The sequence below is a fragment of the Megascapheus bottae genome, chromosome 3, assembly GCF_031878675.1.
Source record: "Megascapheus bottae isolate mThoBot1 chromosome 3, mThoBot2.hap1, whole genome shotgun sequence".
Classification (NCBI taxonomy): Eukaryota; Metazoa; Chordata; class Mammalia; order Rodentia; family Geomyidae; genus Megascapheus; species Megascapheus bottae.
The window spans coordinates 64,951,895-64,975,970 of NC_143511.1; the positions used below are offsets into that span (position 1 = coordinate 64,951,895).

General features: G+C 39.2%; 2 protein-coding genes across 3 annotated transcripts; one reads left to right on the forward strand and one right to left on the reverse strand.

The window, feature by feature from the left end:
- Positions 1-5,352: 5,352 nt before the first annotated feature.
- On the reverse strand, positions 5,353-10,140 carry Mrpl50 (mitochondrial ribosomal protein L50). The gene is made up of 2 exons (XM_090330341.1): positions 10,025-10,140; positions 5,353-6,271 (listed from the first exon to the last, which is right to left on the reverse strand). The coding sequence occupies exons 1-2, from the start codon at positions 10,114-10,116 to the stop codon at positions 5,887-5,889; spliced, it is 477 nt and encodes a 158-aa protein (XP_090186467.1). The 5' UTR covers positions 10,117-10,140; the 3' UTR covers positions 5,353-5,886.
- A 106-nt stretch (positions 10,141-10,246) lies between these two features.
- On the forward strand, positions 10,247-21,236 carry Znf189 (zinc finger protein 189). Of its 2 annotated transcripts, XM_090330340.1 has the most exons (4): positions 10,247-10,686; positions 10,832-10,943; positions 11,420-11,504; positions 19,112-21,236. In XM_090330340.1, the coding sequence occupies exons 3-4, from the start codon at positions 11,474-11,476 to the stop codon at positions 20,836-20,838; spliced, it is 1,758 nt and encodes a 585-aa protein (XP_090186466.1). In that variant the 5' UTR covers positions 10,247-10,686; positions 10,832-10,943; positions 11,420-11,473; the 3' UTR covers positions 20,839-21,236. The 2 variants fall into 2 exon arrangements, with proteins under 2 accessions (XP_090186466.1, XP_090186465.1); XM_090330339.1 differs by lacking the exon at positions 10,832-10,943.
- The last annotated feature ends 2,840 nt before the right edge of the window (positions 21,237-24,076 follow it).

The following is a 24,076-nucleotide window of genomic DNA, read 5'->3' on the forward strand; positions in this document are numbered from 1 at the left end:
TATTACTGAAAGAGAAAATTAAACATTAGGACAAGTTTCAGAAATATTGCTTCCTTGGAAAGATCAGTGAGGTCATCAAACTCTACCTACTAGCCATAAAATGAGACAGAAAACAAAAATGTAACTAGAATGAGAGAGCTTATCATGACAGCTGCAATAGACACTAAAAGAAAAAAAACAGGAGGAATATTCTGAACACATTTATGTCACTATTATCACAACTTAGGTTATTGAATAAATTAATTGAAAAAATAATATTGAAGAATGGCTTAAGTTAAAGAAAATAAAATAGTGAAGCTAACTGATAATTAGTGTATGACTAAATGAACTGGGAGTGACTTCTAGATTAGAGATGAAATTGATTTTTGTTGCTGTGACAAATCCCTGAGATAAAATGTAGTATGTGTAAACACACTATGGATTTATGTTTCAAGAAGAAAGAATGACATTCCCCCATTTGTAAGGAAATGGAAAGACTTGGAAAAATTATTCTAAGTAAGCTAGACCCAAAGAAACATAGGCTGGCATGGTTTCTCTTATCTGTAATAACTAGAATGTACCTATAAATCTACAAGTAAACCCAATGGATAGTAAAAGACAAATAATGACATCTGGACATAGTTAATTAAATAGCATTTTAGACATTCACACAGTGAGGATAAAGGAGAATATTTTAAAGAGAGAATTGAAAAGGCTTAATAGCTATGTGTATAAGATCATATAAAATGATGCTTATTGAAATGAATTCCAAGAAATGAAAAGACTTTCTTAGTATACTATTTGGAGTTTTCTTCTTTCCTGTTTTCTTTGGTGTATTCCACTCTGACACTGGTTTATTATTTCTGTACCCTTTTTTATATATCTGATTTAGGAAGGGGAAGAACACAAAAATGGTAGGATATTGGGTGAGCCAATTCAGCAGTGAAACCTCCTAAACACTATGCTGGAAATGAACTATACAACTTTGGGGGAAGGAAAGTTGGGAGGTGAAAAACTGGGACAGGATGAGGGAAATGTTCAAAAGGAAATTCCTCATTTCCTGACTCATGTAACTGTAACCCCTCTGTGCATCCTCTTTACAATAAAAAAAAAAGTTTAATCCCTGAGACTTACTTTGGTGTATGGTTTCAGCTTTCAGCCCATGGTCAGTGGCACTGTGCTCTGGGTTCTGTAGTAAGGCAAATCACTGTGGCAAGAAGCACAGAGTAGAACAAAGCTCCTCATTCAGTGGCAGCTAAGAAGCAAGACTGGAGTCCTAACATATGAGGGACAAGTTATCCTATCACTGCCCCAGGTTGCCAAATGCTGTTGACCAAGCCTTTAACACCTAGCCCTTTGGAACATTTAAGATACAAACTGCAACAAGTTATTAAGGTCATTATCAAGACTGGTAAAAATTTAATATAGGGAGTATATGACTACTGCTTACATCTTAGGCATATGGATAGATATTTCATGATGAAAAGAAGATGCACTATGCATCAACAATTACACTAGAATTCTGTCAAGTCAAAAGCTAATCTCATAGGCTATTTTTAAATGCAGAAAACATTCAAATAAATGCATACTTTTGTACTATGAAGTAACCTCGTGAAAACATGAAAGGATATAAGTAGTTATAATATATGGTGCAAGAGGCTTATACCTATGTCCTAGCTATTCAGGAGGCTGGTATTTGAGGATCACAGATCAAAGTCAGCCTGAGCAGGAAAGTCCATGACATTTTCTTTTTTTTGGGGGGGGGGGCTGGTCATGGGGCTTTAACTCTTGGCCTAGGCAATGTCCCTGAGCTCTTCAGCTCAAGGCTATTGAAGTCCATGACATTATCTCCAATTAACCACCAAAAAGTTGGAAGTGGCACTATGGCCTGAGTGGTATAGAGCACTAAGGCAAAAAAGCTCAGGGACAGCATCCGGGCCTGGTGTTCAATTCCCAGGACTGCTCCTTACCTCCCACTGAAAAGTTAGTTGCAGGTAAAATTGAGTTCATGAATTTTGAGTTCCCTAGTATTTTGTGTTTTAGAATTCATAGAATTCTAATGGAATTGAGAATCAAAGAGGCAAGATTGAATGGAAAATTCCATCTTTAGGATCAATAAATTTGCATAACTTCTGAATAGAAAGGTGGGTTTTTGTTGGTGTTGTTTTTTTGTTTGGTTGTTTTTCCAGTCCTGGGTCTTGAACTAGGGACCTGAGCACTGTCTTTGGGCTTTCTCAAAGCTAGAGCTCTACCACTTGAGTCACAGCATCATTTCCTGCTTTTTGTATGTATGTGGTACCGAGGAATCTAACCTGGGTCTTCGTGCATGCTTGGCAAGCATTCTATCAGTAGGCCAAACTCCCAGCCCCAGAAAGGTGTTTTAAAGCATTAAGGAACTTGAAAGGCAGATAAAAAGAAGGTAAAAACAAACAACTAAGTTGGGCGCGGTGGCTCAGCCTGTAATCCTAGCTACTCAGGAGTCTCCAATTAACCTCTAGAAAATGGGAAGTGGAGCTTGGCTCAGGGTTAGGGCGGTAGCCTTGAGCTGAAGAGGTCAGGGACAACACCCAGGCCCCATGACCCAAGACCAGGAGAAAAAAAAAAAAGCAACCAAGACACGTGAAAGGGTATCAATGTATGTGAATTAATGCACCTTCTGTCTGGCAAATATCATGTAACCCTTTTTCTAATTACAATAAAAAAATTAAAGAAAAAAAAAGCAATTACCCAGCGATAATTTAAATATCCAATAGTAAACTATTGGTAGAAAGCTGCATAACGCCCAATTATAGAATATGCTATTAGTCAAAAGTTTTTCTCTAAGTGCTCATAAAGTGAAGGAAGAGTTGAGGGACATAATATTACAGTAGCTGTAAGACAGAAAAAACATAGTTTGAAGCCCTGGGTTCAATTCCTTGGTACCATATACATAGAAAAAGCTGGAAGTGGTGCTATGGCTCAAGTGGTAGAACACTAGGCTTGAGAAAGCTCAATGATAGTGTCCAAACCCTGAGTTCAAGCCCCAGGATTGACAATCGACAATATTTTTCTGTTTGAAAATACACAAAAACGTTAAATGAAATCTAAGGAATGAGAGTGATGAATCTTTCTTTCTGCTTTTTTCTACTTACCAGTTTTATATATAAAAAGAATGTGCTATTTTTAATCACAAAACAATGTTAGAAAGTTTTTTTTTCTTTCTTCTGTTCCTGGGGCTTGAACACTGGGCCTGAGCACTGTCCTTGAACTTTCTCATGGGTAAGGCTCTACCACTTGAGCCACAGCACCACTTCTGGCTTTTTCTATGTATGTGATACTGAGAAATCAAATCTGGATCTCTGTGCATGCTTAGGCAAGCACTCTACCACTAGACCAAACTCCCAGCCTTAGGAAGTCTCTTATACAACTTCAAACATATAGTTTATATAAGACCATTTCTATTGACCATGATTTTTGTTTTTGTAAAAACACATTGCATTTAAAGATGCAATTAGGTAAAATAGGTAACTGATACCCCTTTCATATAGTAATCATTGTATAATTAAAATATCTAAGCCTAATACATATGTGTGGTCACCTCAGTAAACAAATTAGCAAACCTAGTTTTACCCTTTAAAGGAAAGCTAAGGGTCATTGATGAAATAACCATTGTATGGACCTATAAACCAAAAATGTCCTCCACAGTTATGGATGGATGTAGCTTAACCATTGTTTCAGAAAAGGATACTTTTCTCTCATTTCAATAGGAACATTTAGGACCATGTTACTCAAAATCCCCAAATGACAGAAACATTGTTCTAGGTTATAAATGAGTACTTTCTCCCTTAGTAGTCATATGATTTTTGTTATTTTGGTTTTTTAGACTATCTAGCCCAGGTTGGACTAGAACTTGAAAATCTCCAACTTCAACCTCCCCAGTGCTAGGATTAATCATGTGCTTTGAAGTCTGGCTTTTGCAATCTACAAAGCCTCATTTTTGCCCTCATGTTTCCAGTTATAGCCAGTTTCCACACCAATCACTTCACTTTTTTTTTTTTGCCAGTCCTAGGGCTTGAACTCAGGGACTGAGCACTGTCCTTGGGCTTTCTCAAGAAGAGAGCTCTACCATTTCAGCCACAGCACCACTTCTGGCTTTTTTCTATGTATGTGGTATCGAGGAATGGAACCTGGGTATTCATGCATGGTAGGTGAGCACTCTACTATTCATTTTTTTATTTCTATTTTGCCTCTGCATGGGAAACAATGCAATTTAATCTTATGCATAACATTCACATAGTCCATGCTGAGTTCTGCTTCAACTAGAAGAGATATAATTATATCAGCTGTAATGTCTAAGATCCAAGGTTACACAAATTTCTAACATTTTGGAATGAAGTGCTTGCCCATGACATTTTATAAGGAATGAATGGACTTTTACTAATTTTTCCCCAAAACATTGGAATTTTCAATTCCCTTTCCAAAGAAGTTACCCAGGGACAAAGAAGAAAAGCATTTTTCTTTGGTATAATCAAGTTTCCTTGAGAATTGTCAGTAGTCAAGGCAAACAATGTAACAAACATCTTCCCGTCTCATTTTTCTCTAGTGATACCTTAAGTTTGAAGAAAAGCCATTTCTAATTTAATCACCAATTTTGTCATTCAGCACCATCTAGTAATCTATTCAAATAATTCCCACAAAGTACATCAAAGAAATAGATTTGCCACCCTAATAACTGTAAGTAATCTAAGGCCATAATTTTCTTAAACTTTCAGAAAAAAAATGTTTCAAATAAGCATTGTGAGAATATGCAATTATATATAGAATCTGGCATATCTTTTTTTTTTTTTGCCAGTCCCGGGCTTAGGCTCAAGGCCTGAGCACTGTCTTTGGGCTTTCTCAAGGCCAGAGCTCTACCACTTGAGCCTCAGCACCAGTTCCAGCTTTTTTCTATGTATGTGGTACCGAGGAATAGAACCCAGGTCTTCGTGCATGCTAGGCAGGCACTCTACCACTACGCTGAACTCCCGACCCATATATCTTTTTTTTTTTTTTTTTTTTTTGGTGCCAGTTCTGGGCTTCAGCTCAGGGCCTGAGCACTGTCCTTGGATTTTCTCAAGGCTAGAGCTCTACCACTTGAGCCTCAGCACCACTTCCGGCTTTTTTCTATTTATATGGTACCAAGGAATCGAACCTGGGTCTTTGTACATGCTAAGCAAGCATTCTACCACTAGGCCAAACTCCCGGCCCCTCAGCCCATATATCTTACTTTTTAAAAGTGGGCACTTAATAGTTGACACATATTCTTACTTTTCAAAAATTATAACACTATAAGAAAATCACAAGGCAAAACAAAATAAAACAAACTTCACTTAAAAATTAAAGACACAATTTACTTTAAAAAATTTAATTCTAAGTGATTAATCATGAATGTACAGGATATTTTCTCTATTCAAACAGTAATGACAAAACAACTTTTTAAAATATAAAGCACACCTTTATGTTTCTTTTAAATATTTAATCTAATAGAAATGTCTTCATTTGTATATGTAATGTATAATGTCATCTTAGATCTAAGAGCCATAATGAGGGCATTTTTATGTAACTACTAGTGTATAGCTAGAAATGGTAAAGGCAACATCTGAACTTGTAATAGCCTCCTATCCTAAATCCAAGTTACAATGTCCTCTTGAGAAAAACTTCCATAAATTAGTGACCTTACTGAACTAAAAAGAAAACAGCTTCAGCTAATGTGAAAAACAATATAACAAAAAGGCCTTTTTTGTTGATTCATGATGAGAAAAGAAAGCAAAACAGATTTTATTCGTCTCCAGAAAGTTGTTTTGTAAAAGGAAAAGTATCAAAAGGTCTAATAAGCATTCAACTTGTTTATAACAAAATGATATTCTGTGTGTCTATCTTCTGAATTGTTCAATAACCCCAGGTGATTTTCAAATTAGGAGGCAAATTACTGGCAGTAAGTTCATCAAACTTAGAGGTGTCTTTAACAGGGACCTTATAGAAATCAAGAATATCTCTGACTTTGCACATCTGGTGAAGCTTGGAGTTGGGAACTGCATGGCCCAAGTCATCAGCCAAGTGTGCCAAGAGACTGAACTTCACATGACCATCTTCCACGGAGATGTCTTGCCAATCACTAGGAAGAGATGAACCTAAAACTTCTTGAAGACGAGATTCCAAACGACTCTGGAGATCTTCAGGTGGCGTGTATGCCCTGCTTCGTAAAGGTGGACACACCAGAACAGGTTCTTTCCTTATTTCTTCTACTGGTGCAGACACCGCTGGTTCTTTTTTTCTGAAATGTCCAAAAGCAAGTACATTAATCTCTAGTTCATTTTATTAATGAAGTTAGCAGACAACTGACTGAAGTTAGCACATCAATCACAATCAGTACATCATTTGAACATTTACTAGTTTCTGAGCACTGTGGAGAACAGAAAAGCAAAAGAGCTTAGTTCTTTAGCTTGGAATGCTTATAATTGAAAGAATTAGTACAGACAGAAAATAAGAGGTAAGTGCATACTTTATATACTCTAAGACTTCTAACAGGTGGCTAACGCTTGTAAATCTAGCTACTTGGAAGGCTGAGATCTGAGGATCACAGTTCAAAGCCTGGGCAGGAAAGTCCATGAAACTCTTATCTCCAATAAACTACTCAGGAAAAGGGACAAGTGGCACTGTGGCTCAAGTGGTAGAGTGCTACCCTTGAGCAAAAGAGCTCAGGGACAGCACTGAGGCTGAGTTCAAGCCCAAGGACTGGCAAAAAACAAAAATAAAAAACCCTAAGAATCAATGTAAGTCATGTTGTCTAAGATCCTTAGTTCTCTAATATTTAACATCAATGACTTTCTCTAATTATCTCCCAGTAATTTCCTAGATGCTCTACAGGCCCATTCAAACCAATCTATATTTTTGTCTTTCCCCCCAAAAATGTATATTTTGTTTCCTGATACCATTTGTTAACTCAAGTTCCATCTTTTCTTGGATAACATCACCTGCAGGCAAGTATCTTTTTATGACATCATTATTTTCCAAGAAAATTCAACTTGATTTCTTCAAATATGTTTCTCAGATCTTCTCAGCACTTTATACTGCTCAACAAGGAAATTTTAAGGACATCACAAGTTTTAATTTTATTTACATTCTATTACCCTTACAAGAGCAGGATTTCTTCGTGTTAAATACATTTATATTTTGGACTACACAATTCTTATTGTAGGAGGCCATCCCATTCACTATAAGCTGCATGGCAGCAGCTTTGGCTTCTGTTAGATGTTAGTAATACTTTTACTTCCCAGGCATGACACCCAAACCTCATTGCTAATTATCCTAAATTAGCAACTCTGTCTCAGTTGAGAGCTATTGTGCCAAACTATAAGTTCCTAATACAGATTTGTTTTACTGATTTTAAGGCCTCTTTAAAAACATACTTAATAACAACTGGGATAAGTACTGAGTAAATGGGCCAGTGAAAAGGGATCTGCCTGTCCTATCATTTGGATGCTTAATATAAGGTTTGTCTATGAATTACCTAGGAAGTTCTATAGCCTTGACATCTGACAGGAATTTATCATCCCTACAGAGACCTGAAGCACTAGAAATGAAATGGTCTCTGGTCAAGAAAACTACTATTAATGCAATTCTTCCTTTCCTACTTAAATGATTTGTTATGTGGGAGGCATTAAAAAAAATTCAGTATAAAGCTGTCCCAAAAGAAAAAGTAAGAAACCCTATCGAAAAACATTTAAAAACAAAAAGTGTGGCTCAGATGGCAGAACACTTGTCTAGCAAGTAAAATGACTTGCATTCAAACTGCATACTGCCAAAATTATAACTGATACAAATCCAGTAGAAGGTAAGAAATAGAAAAAAAAAAAAAGTTAAGCCAAAAAAACTAAGAGGGAGGTCAGGAGCGTGGCCTAGTGGTAGAGTGCTTGTCTAGCATGCACGAAGCCCTAGGCATGATTCCTTGATACCACATACATAGAAAGGACCAGAAGTGGTGCTGTAGCTCCAGTGGTAGAGGCTAGCTTTGAGATAACTCAAGGACAGTGTCCAGGCCCTGTGTTCAAGCCCTGGGACTGGCAACACAAAACAACAAGATGAACAGACAAATAAAAAACTAAGAGTTAATTGTTTGAAAACATAATAGCTGACAACTCCTCAGGAGCCAGTAATTTGGCCTAATGGTAGAGTGCTTGCACAGCATGCAGGAAGATCAGGTTGATTCCTTGGTGCCATATACATAGAAAAAAGCAGGAAGTGATGCTATGGCTCACGTGGTAGAGCTCTAGCCTTGAGAAAGCCCAAGGACAGTGCCCAGGCCCTGGGTACAAACCCTGAGATTGGCTAAATAAATAAATAAAACTTTGAGCCAGGAGTGCAGCCTAGTGGTAGAATGCTTGTCTTGCATGCACAAAGCCCTGGGTTCAATTTCTTGGTACCACATACACGGAAAAAGCTGGTAGTAGCAATGTGGCTCAAGTGGCAGAGTGCTAGCCTTGAGCAAAGTGTCCAGGGACAGTGTCCAGGCCCTGAGTTCAAGCCCGATTGGCAAAAAAAAAATTTTTTTAAAAAGCAAATTTGTAAGAGAAAATATTATAAAAGATGCCTCACAAATACAAGGTAAGTGTGTGTGTGTGTGTGTGTGTGTGTGTATGTGTGTTTCCCTCTCTTCCTCTTCCCTTCCTCCCCAACCCACTCTCTCCCATTTTTGAGACAGGGCCTTTTTTGCCTTGGTCTCGAGAGTGCTGAGATCACACTATGAACCATCACCCCTGGCTTAGTCATCTTTTAAATGCTCTTGTTTTCTACATAATTTACCACCTGAAAATTATATTCTAGATTTGGTCATTTCTTCCCCTCTACTAGCACACAGGAGGACTAAGATTTGGTCTAAATTAGCCACTCCATCCTTCACCTAAACTACAGCCTGGCATAGACTCAACACTAAAAATATTTGCTGGAGACGTAACAAAATAAACTTGTAGACTTGACAAAAAATAACAAAAACAAACTTGTAGACTTCAAAGGTAATCAGTAACAAACACTGGGCAAAAGAGAAGATAGAGAAGAGGTTAATACATGAGTTGATGGCAAAAATCCTTCTGGCCTGTTAAGACTAACTTGAAACTTAGGAGGTCCCATCATATGTTTTGATACCGTTAAAAATTAGCTAGGCCAAACAGAGTTTACTTTCAAGTGACACCATGCAATGCAGTGTGGGAAAAATAGTAGAAAATTAAGAAACCTGGGTTCTAGCTCTCACTCTATCCTTTCTAATTCTGGGGAAATGCACTCCTGGGGGAGAGGGGGGGCTCAGTTTCTTCAGTCAGAAGAGAAAGGGCTTCGATTCACTTAGGAAAAACACTCTCCCCACACGAATGGAGGTTGGATGGGTGAGCAAACACAGACCTTCCACGCAACACACAATATGTAAAAACTGAACTATGTGACTTGAAGGTGAGCATGGGGGCGGGAGGGGAGGAATGAAGAATAACGAAGGACAGGGGTGACAAGGATCCATGCGCGTCGTACTTGGCGTATGGAACTGCAACCGCTTTGCACAACTACTTAATACTTAGATGTTTTTTGTTTTTAAAGAAAAAGGGGAATGCCCTTGCAGAGAAGTCGTTAAGACGGCTGAGGGTATCGAGGAGTCCACACTGGGCGCAGGACGCTGCAGCCTACCTGAGAGAAGACAGCTAGCTGGCCCGCCGGCACCAAAAGCTCCAAACCCGGGGTCCGGGGTGGCCGACGCGCATGCGCAGCCAGCCCGTTGTGCTCAAACTGAGACCCGGGACGGAAGGCAAAGGGAGCCCTGTTTCGGGCACGGAGGGAGGTGACGGTGGCTAGACACCAGCAGAGACCCCGCTAGAGCTTTTGATCTTAGAATCCCGATCCACTTCACCAGGTCAACTCCACCATCAGCCTTGGGACCGGGGGCCCAATCTTCAAGGACACCACACGGCCCTCAGAGCTCGTCCCTCACTTTTCTCCATCATTGAACGTCAGCCACTGCAGGGGAGGGGCTATCTTAAAACTTTACCTAGACAGAGACCAAAGTTCTCGGCGTGTTGACCCCAAGAATGTCCGCGTCAAGCCTCTCCCAGCAACGCCGGACCCATAGAGCGCCGCCATCTTCGATGAGAGTCTCAACCTTGACCTCCCCACAAGCGCGCTGGCTCTCTCACTCTTAGCCAATCGGGTGCAAGATTAGTAAACAGGTCATCGGCCCTCACCCTTTGCACGCTGGGAAATGTAGTCTCGGCAATCATTGCGGAGACAGAGTCGTGGCGCACCTCGGGGCATGATGGGAGTTGTAGTTGGAAGGGGTCCGGGAAAGGTTCTGGGTGACGCTTTCTGGTCTGGGGGCGGATGGTCGGTCTTCGCTTTGCTTGGCTGTGAGGAGAAGGAGGAGGAGGTGGAACTGGCCACGGGAAGGAGGCTCTAGGGAGGCCTGAAAAACGGCACAAGTCAGCAAGGGGAGGGCATTGAAGGCGGTGGGGTAGCGCGTCGGACATGCAGCTGGGAACGTGACTGCTCCTGGGGACCGAGGTAGGAACTGGCCGGCCCCCGTCGAGGAACCTCGTCCTGGTTGGGCCTAATTTCCTGCAGCCGGCCAGGCCCTACCAGAGCCCCCTTTCCTTGCGGGCGCCTCTACACTCTGGCCGGGTGATGGCCTCCCTGAGCCCCCCGCTGAAGCTAAAGGTAAGTCTAGGGTTCCCCGTTATCTTGTCACTTAGCCTGGAGCGGGTAGGCCGCCCCCCCCCCACTTTTGCTGCTCCACATCGTCTGGTCGCTAGTGCCCGGCTGGGACTCCGCCTCCCTCCCTCCGGATGCTCTGGGGGTACAGTCTATTTGCAGATCGCCCACCAGCGCTCCAGTGCATTCCAGAGTGACTGGATAAATCGACTGGAGAAAATTAGCATCGCTCCAAGCTAGCCCTCATTTGTGAGCTTCTCCAGGTGAGGCTTGTTTTTTGTTTTTTTGTTTTCCATCCTATTGTCTTCTGTGCCTGTCCATGATACCTGAACCCCAAGGTAGGTGCTTAGAGCATCAGATAGGCTCGTATTCTAATGAGATTAGAGTATGGGAACAGACTAGAGAGATAAAGAAAACTTAGAGGCCTTGGGCGCAGTTTACTAAAATTTAAATGTTAGAGTATAAGGATCAACCCCCAAAACTTTATCCTTAGGCTTTTTACTTCAGAGAACACAGATCTAACCCACTCAACCCTCTAGTCTGAGATGTCTCTTATAGTCAGTACCAAGAAGTGGACACCTTTTGGCCCTCTTAGTTACATCTCCTGTAGCCTATTGGGGCATGGTAAGTGGTGATTTCTACCTACCAAGTGCCCTTGAGACAATAGGAATTGACTGCAGAAATCATACTATTTCAGGGGTTGCTGACATTTAAGGATGTGGTTGTGTTTTTTACCCAGGAGGAGTGGGAGTATCTGGACCCAGATCAGAGAAGCCTGTACAAAGATATCATAATGGAGAATTATGGAAACCTGGTCTCACTGGGTAAGAATGTACTATTTCCCTAAGTAAAATATCTTGAGAAGTTACCAGAACTCAGACCCAGAATGCTTAGACCAGAGAGAGTATCAAATCTGCTTGTTTCAAAGTTCTGCTTCAAATCCTTCAGCCATCAATTGTTGCCACGACTCTCTTGTTTCTAGCTTCCTTGCAGTGACCAAAATGTAAGCTTTTCTGGCTTCCTGTCTTCATAATCTCATTCCCATATTGCTCTGTACTCTCCCTCCTGGCACATCCTCCCACTGTTTTCTTCCCACCCCCTTTTCACTCTGCCTTCTGGAGCCCCTGTTCCTCTTCACAGTGTTCCTTACCCTTCCTGCCCTTAACTAAAACTTGGCACTTTTCCAAGGACTTCACTTCTCTGGCAGTCCTTCAAGTAGGGGTGGCTTATTCTCCCATATCCTCCTCCTTCCCCATCCTTTGTCTCAAAGCTGGAAGGGAGAAGTCATTGTTCTTCTAGTTTTTCTGTGTTGATCCCAATGCATTAGTTTTCCACCTTCAAACAAAACTTCTCCTTTGACACCCTAACAGTTTTTCTTTACTTTTTACCATCATCTGTCAGCTTTGTCTTTGGTCCTTCCCTGTAACTTTAGCACATTTCACAATCTTTTTCTACTTAATCCTCACCATCAGTGACCCAGTCAGTGCTTGAGCCTCAGTAGATCTGGATCCTGTGAATGTCAAGGAGCCTGCTTTCCATGCGGATTTAGCTGCTCAGTTAATAAGGCCCTCAATTTTTTTCACAATAGGCAAATCTGAAGCCTTGTATACCCGTTTTTGACCATTTATTTATCATTCAATAAATAAATCGACATGTTTTCTGCCCCTGTTTGGCTTGCTACACCCTAACATTCTGTTTCTTCTATATCATTACACTAAACGTATTTCTTCTTTATGTGCTTCTTGCCCCTTGATATGTCTGGTTTTGCACCATGGTCTCAGTCTTCTCCTGGCTTGACTTCCCATGTAAATTGACAGACTGTATTGCCCTCACCTTGATCTGATGCTATTCTGTAGAATTCAAATCCTGTCTTTGTAAAATCTGCCTTTTCACCTCTCCTACCTGATTAGCAAGAAAAAATTTATTAACCAAAAGGGTCAGTGCTTATAAACACGTGTGGCTTTTTTTCCAATCATACTAAGTTCGCATCTGAGCATTTTTTTTGTTGTTGATATGTTTCTCAGATCTTTTAATGACATTAAAATTTAGAGTTTCCTTGACTCTATGGACCTCACTTCCGTTTCACGAAGAAAATATAGGCCACTAGGCATGAACTCTCAACTTCTCTGGCCCTTATCCACACCCATAAAGTTGTACTCATCAATCTCCAGAGCTTATTGCCTAGGTCATCTTTTAGACTGACCATGTGGCCTAGTGGTGGAGTGCTTGCCTATAGTGCATGAAGCCCTGGGTTTTATTCCTTGGTACCACATACAACAGAAAAGCTGTGGCTCAAATGGTAGAGCCTGTGCCTTGAGAAAGGTCAAAGACAGTGCGTAGGCCCAGAATTCAAGCCTTAGGACTGGCAAGAAGGAAAATTAGGAGGATATGTATCAGTCATCTTTAGGAGGAGGAGAGGAAAAATCATCTTTTATTCCCTAATAGCTAGTCTTTATTCCTTCTCCCATATAACTTTTAATCTGATAATAGATATATCATAGCCTTTTCAACTGAGGGAAGGGAGAAAAGAAAAATATTCTCATTTGAGCCAAAGTCTTCCTCTTGATGTACTCTATAACTTGCTGTTTATTCTTTTCACAGCCTAATTTTTGTGTGTTCCCTACTACTTTTACCTTCCATTAATTTCTGTGCCTTTTTGTCTTGTCTTCACCAGTTTCCTTAAGTTGGTAAATAGTGGTTAATATTAACTTCATTGTTAAATGCAGAAGACAATAATTTCTTTCACCTCTTTGTGAATGTCTGAAACTGTTTCTTTGATTGGTTTGGTTTTTCTTAAGACAGGGTCTTGCCGTGTATCCCAAGTCAGTCTTAAACTCATGATCTTGCCTCAACCTTCGGAATGCTGAAATTATTGACATGCACCATCACCTCTTACTTATTTGAACTTCTTTATTGCTTCTCACCATTTGTTTGAATTGTCAGACTTCCTGGCTATCTGTTCACTTTGCTTGGGGGGACCTTATCTTCACTCAGTTGGTGTCAAGTGATATTAATGACAGGTTATCATGTGTTTTCATTTCCCCTTAAGAAAGGGAGGATGGAACCCAACTGCCTGTGTTCAAATCCTGCTTCACCCCTTAGTAGCCTTATGAATATGAGTGAATTACTTTACTCCCCTGTGCCTCTATATCTTTTCTTTCTTTAAAAAAAATAATATAAAGCCTCTTAGGATTGTTGTCAGTATTAACTAAATTAGTTTATATGTAGCACTTAGGACACTGACTAGTTTGTCCTAAGTACAATATAAATATTGATTACTCTTGTCATCTTCTGTGTTGACTTTCAAGTTCTTAGTTTTCTTTTTTTGAAGACCATGTAATCCAATAAGTTCTTAAAGGCCTTCCCAGAGCTAAATATTCCATTTTCTGAACTATTTTATCTATACTAACAGTGTTTATCATCCTGTTCTGTAATCACTGCGTTTGTTATTTCCCTAGCCACAGTAACTTCTATGGGTTTCATTTAATTTTTTGCATTTATTATGGAGCCTGACTTGCATTGTATGTGTTAATTATTTATGTGACTGAGTAAGTACAATTCATTTAGGGTTCAGTATCTCTTTCCTGGATTATTATCGTAGCCTTCAACCTCTGGCTACCAGCCTCCCTTTCTCTTCACATATTCTCTTACCAAAATATGAATTAATTGCTTAGAATTTTTGTTTCTTACAGCTTTAAAGGACAAAAATTTTTGTCAGGCATCAGTGGCTCACACCTGTAATCCTATAACTACTTAGGAGGCAGAGATCTTTGGATTGCATTCTAAAGCCAACCCAGGCAGGAAAGTCTGTGAGGCTCATCTCTAAGTTAACCACCAGAAAACCAAAAGTGGTGCTATTGCTCAAGTGGTAGAGCACTAGCCTTGAGCAAAAAGGAGCTCAAGGACAGCATGCAGGCCTGAAGTTCAAGCCCTACAACCAACAATATAAAAAAGGACAAAAATTTTAATTTCTTATATTGGGACTAAAGATAAATATAGCTTTGGCCTGTAATTTTCTGTCTATTCTGTTATTTCTTTCATAACATTTTAATCTCCAGCCATATCAGTTGATGATTTTTAAAAAATTGAATATGCCAGTGGACTTGAACTCAGGGCCTGAGCTCTGCCCTTGGGCTTTCTCAAGGCTAGAACTCTACCACTTGAGTCACAGTACCACTTCTGGCTTTTTCTGTGTGTGTGGTACTGAGGAGGAATCGAACCTGGGTTTTCATGCATGCTAGGTAAGCACTCTATCACTAGGCCACTGTTTTTCCAGACAAACAGTATCCTGGTTGATAGGACCAGACCAGTGCCAGTCCTGACTGCTGGAGTTTGCATTGAATACTGTTTGGACAAAGGCATGGCAATGATTTTATCCATGATCTTCTGCTTTTAAGCTCTTGTCGTTTTTCTTTTTCTTTTCTTTCTTTACTTTCTTTTTCATGGGGCTTAAACTCACAGCATAGGCACTTTCCCTAAGCTTATTTTGCTCAAGGCTAGCATTCTACCATTTGAGCCACTATGCCACTGCCAGCTTTTTTTGAATACTTTATTGGAGATAAAGAAAGTCTCAGAGACTTTCCTACCTGAGCTGGCTTTGAACTGCAATCCTCAGCTCTCAGCCTCCTGAGTAGCTAGGAGCATCTAGCTAGACTTTCTTCTTTTATTTCAGCTTTCTATCATATTAACCCAGTCTTGTTCTGTCCTAAAGTTTATCTACTTCCACATTACCATTTTCTTTCCAACTGTCTCTCCCATAAGCTACCATATTATTAGAACTGTTTAAAGATTACTAAAATTAACTCAACCTAACTTAATCCAACAATGGCATTATTATAGGAACCTAAGGATGTCTTATGGAACATACGTTCATGATTATAAGTGAAGAGCAAAAAAGGGCTAAAAGCAGAAACTGAATCTCAAAAAGTCAGATTATTCTGTGTTAGACTGCTCTCACAAACTGCTGAAGACTAACCTGGTGACTTACGTAGCAGACTTTTTTTTGCCAGTCCTGGTGCTTTAGCTTGGTGTCTGGGTACTGTCCTTGGACACTTTTTCCTCAAGGTTAGCACTCTGCCACTTGAGCCACAGCACTGCTGTTGGCTTTTTCCTGTTTAAGTGGTACCAAGGAATTGAACCCAGGGGCTTCTCCTGCATGTTAGGTGAGTACTCTACCACTAATCCATGCTCTTGGGCCAGTAGCAGACTTTTTTTTTTAATCTCAGAGTTCTTAACGCTGGGAAGTCCAAGATCAACATACTGTTAGACTTGGTTCCTAGTGAGAGCCTTCTTCATGGCTTGAAGATAGCTACCTCCTTTCCCTGTCCTCACATAGCAGAGGTAGAGCAGGAAGAGTATGCTTGTCTTTATTTTGCTTCAAAGAACTGTAGAGTTCATCATATGGACCATACCCTCATGATCTTATCTAAACCTTATCACCTACCGAAGGTCTCATCTTCAAATACCCACACACGAGTTGTCAGGATATTTGTATGTGTTTTCATAGGTGATACAACATCTCACTCATAGCACTGTATGCTGTTTTTTTTTGGGGGGGGATGCCCTAAGTAGAGTATTTTTTTCTTCTTATGACCATATGTCTTTGTCATTATGGCTAAGTTACAATCTAGCCACATTCCAATCAAGTAGGTGTTTTAGTTTTCTTGAAGAGAATCAGTTTTAGCCAACTGCCTACTATAGATAAATTAGGTGTAATCACAAAACCAAGCTTGACATCATAATCAGGTCCCAATCTAATAGATAGGTCATTTCAGTGCTGCTCTGTTTGAAAGCCTACACTCATTTTCTTTATCCTCCTGTTCTGTTTACATACTAATCTGTGTTCTATGTCATTGTTTTATTTACTTGGGTGATATTTTATATCTGGTATCATTCTTCAGTATTCCTTTTCAGGGTGTATTTAACTACTTGCTTGAATTTTCTGGTTGAAACTTAGATTCCTATATTTTTTTTTTACTTGGTTCATATAATTTTGATAGGAATGTGAACTTCACTCAATAGTTTGGTAAGAAATAATAGTACTATTAGAAGATCTGGTTGCTGGATCTACAGGTATGTACCACCATTACTGATTATATCTGTACATTCCTTGTTACGTTAAATCCTGGTCTTACATTTTTGTTAGTACTATGAGTCACATATTTTATTATTCTGTGATATTTACTTTTTTTCTTGGTGGCAAATACCAGATTTTTATCCTGTTGTTTTCTTTCTCTCTCTTTTTTTTTTTTGTTTTTTTTTTTGTTTTTTGTTTTTTTTGGTGGGGCTTGAACTCAGCCATGGTGCTGTCCCTGAGCTCTTCAGCTCAAGGCTACCACCCTACCCTTGAGCCAAGACCCATTTCCTGTTTTCTTTGAGATAAGAGGCTTAGGTCCTTTTGCGCCTGGGCTGGCTTTAAACCTTGATCCTCAGATCTTAGCCTCCTGAGTAGCTAGGATTACAGACGTGAGTCACCACCAGGCTCTTGTTATTTTCATTTGATTAAGAAAGCTTAGGTAGCCGTTCATGGTTATCTTCAAGTAGCTAAGACAAATTTGTCTTAGCTCTTTGTTATATAAACATTATAAAGGGTCCAGGAGTTTGGCCTAGTGGTTGAGTGCTTGCCTAGCATGCACGAAGACCTGGTTCGATTCCTCAGTTCCACATACATAGAAAAAAGCCAGAAGTGGTGCTGAGGCTCAAGTGGTAGAGCTCTAGCCTTGAGAAAGTCCAAGAACAGTGCTCAGGCCAAAAAACTGGCAAAAAAAACAAAAAACAAAAAAAACCATTATAAAGACTTCCCTTTTTACCAGGAACTTAAAGTCCAGAGGAAGAGACAAAAACATAATGGTAAGGTTAGTGAGCTGGCATTGGGATATGAAGGATGTGTGTGGACATAAACCTGAGTAACAAGTACATAACCTAGTTGTCAAAGGAACAGAAATAAATGAGGAAACTAATTACAGGAGATCAGAGAATTAGGGAGCAAATTAAAACAGTGTAACAGAAAACACAAAAAATGTGGATGATCTAGCAATGTAAGATGTCACTGAAAATAATAAGGACTGAAAGTTTTACATTGTATTTGTTGATTTGGTGAGATGTTTCCCTGTGTGCTAGAAACAGATTTTGTAATAGCATACAAAAGAAATTGAATGAGAAAATATTGAACATGGTAAGCAGGAAACAAAGCTGTCACCTTAAGATCTTTTCAAAGTTTGGTTTTCATCAGGAAAAGGATTTCAGGTTCAAAATACAATAAGACATATTTATATGATAATAGGCATGTATAATTGGAAAGTGTGGGCTGAGAAAAGTAGAAGCAGTAATTAAACAACTGCTTGTAGGTGAATGGGATCTGGAAAGAGGTAGGAGGGTTAGCATTGGATATGAGTAAACTCCATGTTCATGTACTATTGAAGATAATTTTAAAGATGGGGCAAAAATTTTAACTTCTTTTATCCTTTGTTTATTATGTGAAAGGAAACAGTCTGTGAAAAGTAATTTGGGAAGGAACATTGAATAGGCAATGAATAAATCAAGGTTTTAAGCAGTTGCTGGGTAATACCTTTCTGTCAGCTCATAAGACACTGTATCGCTTAAAGGCCTTGTGTTTTTTGTTGAGACATTTTATCTTTATGAGTTATTTTTTATTTACTAATCATATAAATGCTTATTAAATATTCATTGTAGTTGGAAGAGGACTTCATGCTGTACCTTTAAATTTTGGCTCATTACATTGTGTCTGTATTTCTTTAATGGTTAGTGAATAAATTCTAGTCTCTTTTTCCTTGGTTCTTTGCCTTTTATCCTTCCTATAATCTGTTCCTAAAATCTGTTCCTTTTTGTCCATTATTTGGTCTGATCACATCTTAGAAATGCTTCCTCATCCTAAATTTTCCTGAACCTGCTGGGTTTCTTCTCCTTCATTATCTTTTTTCCTTGATCATTCCACCACTATGTATTTTGCTTTGTTTTGTTGTTGTTGTTCATCCATGTTACCTAGCATAATTCCTATGGATTTAACAACCCTTCTACTCAACTCTTCTTACTCCTACTCTTACTTTATGGCTCCTAAACACTCTTCATATACCTCTCAAATTTTTTTTGGTTCTTTTAATCAGGTAATTAAAAATATCAAATAGTAATATTAAGTCAGATACAGTGGTATATGCCTATCGTCCCAGCTTCTCATCTACCAGAGGATTTGATGAGCTTAGGAGCTTGCGGCCAGCCAGCATGAACTTATATAGGAAGACTTTCCACATATAAACTAATTTATCTTTAGGAGGCTAAAGATACTGTGAGTAATAAATAACATCTTGAGATTCAGTCAATTAATTTATCGTGGTTACCTTATTTTTCTGATACTTTGTCATTTCCATTAAAGAACTTGGCTGATACTTTCATATTTTATTTACAAATGTTCCAGATGTTTTGAACAGAGATAAGGATGAAGAGCCAATTGTGAAACAAGAAATTGAAGAAATTGAGGAAGATGGGGAACCACAAGGTGTAATAGTTACAAGAATAAAAAGTGAAATTGAGCAAGATCCCATGGGCCAAGAAACCTTTGAACTTGTAGGTAGGTTAGATAAACAGAGAGGGATCTTCTTATGGGAAATACCACGGGAATGTTTGACCCAGGAACAGAAAATATTCAGAGAAAACACTAAAATTATTCGGAAGAGACCAAATTCAGAAGAAAAATGCCATAAATGTGAAGAATGTGGAAAGGGTTTTGTCCGCAAGGCCCATTTCATTCAACATCAAAGGGTCCATACTGGTGAGAAACCTTTTCAGTGCAATGAATGCGGGAAGAGTTTTAGTCGAAGTTCATTTGTTATTGAGCATCAGAGAATTCACACTGGGGAAAGGCCCTATGAGTGTAATTACTGTGGGAAAACCTTTAGTGTGAGCTCAACCCTTATTAGACATCAGAGAATCCACACTGGAGAGAGACCCTATCAGTGTAATCAATGTAAACAGAGCTTTAGCCAGAGAAGGAGCCTTGTTAAGCATCAAAGAATTCACACAGGTGAGAAACCCCACAAATGTAGTGACTGTGGGAAAGCTTTCAGTTGGAAGTCACACCTGATTGAGCATCAAAGAACTCACACTGGTGAAAAGCCTTATCACTGTACCAAATGTAAGAAAAGCTTTAGTCGAAATTCATTACTTGTTGAGCATCAGAGAATTCATACTGGAGAAAGACCCCATAAGTGTGGTGAATGTGGGAAAGCCTTTAGACTAAGTACATACCTTATACAACACCAAAAAATTCACACTGGTGAGAAGCCTTTTCTTTGTATTGAATGTGGCAAAAGCTTCAGTCGGAGCTCCTTTCTTATTGAACATCAGAGGATCCATACTGGTGAACGGCCTTATCAGTGCAAAGAATGTGGGAAAAGTTTCAGTCAGCTTTGCAACCTCACTCGTCATCAGCGGATACATACAGGAGACAAGCCTCATAAATGTGAGGAATGTGGAAAAGCTTTTAGTAGAAGCTCCGGTCTAATTCAGCATCAGAGAATTCACACTAGGGAGAAGACTTTTCCATACAGTGAAACTAAGGAAAGTTTTGATCCAAATTGCAGTCTTGTTATACAGCAGGAGGTCTATCCTAAGGAAAAATCTTACAAATGTGATGAATGTGGGAAAATGTTTAGTGTTAGTGCTCATCTTGTACAACATCAAAGAATCCACACTGGCGAAAAGCCCTACCTGTGCACTGTTTGTGGGAAAAGCTTCAGTCGGAGCTCATTTCTTATTGAACATCAAAGAATCCACACTGGTGAGAGACCTTATCTGTGCCGACAGTGTGGCAAAAGCTTCAGTCAACTCTGTAATCTTATTCGCCATCAGGGTGTTCACACAGGTAACAAGCCCCATAAATGTGAAGAATGTGGGAAGGCCTTTAGTCGGAACTCAGGTCTTATTCAACATCAGAGAATACATACAGGGGAGAAACCATATAAATGTGAGAAGTGTGACAAAAGTTTCAGTCAGCAGCGCAGCCTTGTCAACCATCAGAAGATCCATGCAGAGTTGAAAACTCAAGAAACCCACGAATGTGATGCTTGTGGTGAAGCCTTCACTTGCCACATTTCTCTAATTCAACATCAAAAATTACATACTGCATGGATGCAGCAAATGTAGAGAAATAGTTTCAATTAAATTTGAGCCTAGCTACCCAAGTGCAGTTTTAGTGTGGCTCAGTGTGGGTCAGATAAACTGATAAAGCAAATTCTTCCTGGCCTCAGGCAAGATTTCTCTGAGTAACTCCCTGTGGGCAGTTGACTTCCAGTTGCTCTTTGCTTTCATAATCATGGAGAAGGATTAAGCATCTTTCTTTAACAAATCATTCAGCAGAGAAATCAAACCCAAATTCGGAGCATTTGGGAGTGTTGAGTTGGAATGGGAGATCTTGTAAACTAACTGTTAGTGATTTAAAAGAGATCATCATCGGGGCTGGGAGTTTGGCCTAGTGGTAGAGTGCTTGCCTAGCATGCATAAAGACCCAGGTTCAATTCCTCAATACCACATACACAGAAAAAGCCAGAATGGTGTGGTGGCTCAAGTGGTAGAGCGCTAGCCTTCAGAAAGTCCAAGGACAGTGCTCAGGCCCTGAGCTCAAGCCCAGGACTGGCAAAAAAAAAGAGAGATCATGTGATATGATAATTCCTCTGTTCCACTAGAATGTTTGGTTATTCATGGAAAATCCAATCGATTAAGCATACCCATATGTATATGTTCAAACAAAGCACAAATGTTTTGAAATCAGTATGCAAAAGCTTATGGTCCTTCAAGTCAGTTATTTGGCATGTGGGTTCATGAAAGGCAATCCCTATGCTTGGCGGTTCCCAAATCAGTGTACTAAGTGCATCATCAATTTCACATTTTAGGATCATATGATAAGAAACCTACAAAGATGCTATCAAGGAATCTTTGGGAGTGCCTTTTCCCCATAGTCCCCTCTCCCATAACCCTGGGGAAATTTACTGTTCTTTTGTGTCCTCCCATCTGTGAAAAATGTTTGTAATACTACATGAATAAGCTTATTCGTTCACATCAGGAACATGTGAAATTGTACAATTTTTGAATACCAAGAATTGGAAATACAAAGACATGAAGCTTATACTAGAAAGCTGAGATATTTTGGTATTCCTTCAGATTTTTTGGTAGATTTTTGCATGCTATTTTAAAATCTTGGTTCTAAGACTTCCCTCAGTGGTTGTTATAAACCTATTAATTCATATGTTTTAATAATTAAAATCTGTTTTGGTTTTTCTGCATAAGAATTGTTACTTCAATATTAAAATCAGTCCTACTGAATACATTGCTGGGATGTTTAAATTAGATAAAAAATTTTACAGTAATTGCTTTTATTCATGGGCCAATAACTAGGATTTCATATGTGTGTGTAGTTCACAGATAGTGTAAGGCAATGGTAACTTATATCTGTAATCCTAGCTACAAAGGAGTCTTGAGATCTGAGGATTGCAGTTCAAAACTAGCCCTTTCAGGAGAGTCTGTGACACTATCTCCAATTAGCTACCAAAAACCAGAAATAGATCTGTGGCTATCATAGCAGAGCATGAGCCTTGAGCAAAAAAAAACATAATAGCACTCAGGCTCTGAGATTAAGACCCAGTACCAGCACACATACACTCAAAAGTCTTGTTAATTTAGTTTCTGAGTTCAGAATTCTAGACCTTAGAATTTTATAACCTGCTAATAGTTTGAGCAAATGAATTATATGATTTTAATGATTTTTTTTAGCAACTAAGGACATGAATTTGGAGTGACAACTGAAAACTCTGATTGCAGTGATCAAGTCTTAATTTTATGTGTCATTCATTGCTTATTAAAAACGTAGCCAAACAATTGGTTTTTACTTTAAATCAGCTGTGTTCACTTCTCTCCCAAGAAAATGATGGAATAGTGTTAGAGCACTCTTAAGGAAGAACCTAAAAGAAGAAGAATATGGTAAGTATTTCAACAGGTGATGCTCATCCTAGTGAGACTAATGTGAATACCAGTCAAGGTGACAGTGTAAAGAATCTGGCAGACTGTTATAGCTACAGCGTTGAACTCTTGTTTGCTTGATAATTCAGTAATCAAGTAGGAGATAAGGAAGCCACAGAGCAAAAAGCTTCCTGTGCTCTGCAGACTTCTAAAGTTCTGTGGTGCTATATATTTAATTATGTTATATGTGTTAGATTATAGAGGTCTGAGTTTTTGCAAAAACCAGTGTCCAATATTATTTATACCAGCATGTAGCTTAAATAGTCTCACTGATATCCTAAATACTCCTCTAGTGTACTTTTCCAAATATTACACCCAAGCATAGTGAGTTGACTGTATTTTAATTCAGTGTGTATTTGTTCACAAAATAGATGGAAAAGACCATAGTTCTTAGATTTTTTTTTTTTTTGGGTGTGTGTTATGCTCAGGAAATTGTATGTGCAGCTTGGTTCAGTGACAATGCCTCTAATCCTAGCTACTTGGGAGATGGTAATCAGGATCATTGAAGATGGCCTTGGCAAAAGTTCTCAAGACCCTCATCTCCATCAATTAAGAGTTAATCATGATGTCATTCATTTGTCATCCAGTTACATGGGCTGTGTGCATAGTAAGAATGTAGTCTGGGCTTAAATTTGGGACCCTGTGCAGAATAAGAGCAAATGGCTGTGATTTAAAGTAGTAGATGGTTGGCATTGCAAGGCTCCAAGTCGAAACCCCAATATCACCAAAAGAAATTTTTTTGAAAACAATTTATTTCTGTTTTGCAATTTTGTGCCCTTCAGTCCCTTCTTCCTTCCTCCATTAATCTCTCTTCTTCTTCATGTGGTTTTCTAGAATTCATTCACCACCAAAAGAAATTTATATGCAAAATTATTGTCTTAAGGGGCCAGGAGTATAGCCTAGTGGTAGAGTGCTTGCCTAGCATGCACTAATCCCTGGCCTCAATTCCTTGGTACCACGTACTCAGAAAAAGCTGGAAGTGGTGCTGTGGATCAAGTGGCAGAACACCAGCCTTGAGCAAAAAGTTTCCAAAGACAGTGGTGCCCATACCCTGAGTTCAAGCCCCAGGACTGGCAAAAAAAAAAAAAAAAAATATATATATATATATATATATATATACACACACACACACACACATATATATATATACATATATAGGTATATATAAATCAAGGAGGTACAGTGCTAGCTTTGAACCAAAAAATTCAGGGATCATGCCTAGGCTCTGAGTTCAAGCCACACCACTGACCCCCTACCCCACCCCCAATTTCTTTTTGTCTCAAAAGTATGAGTTGGATGTGAAGTAATTGGGAGATTATAGTGCTTCAGCTAAAGTGAAGGGAATTTGTGGAGATAGGTTTGAGGAGTA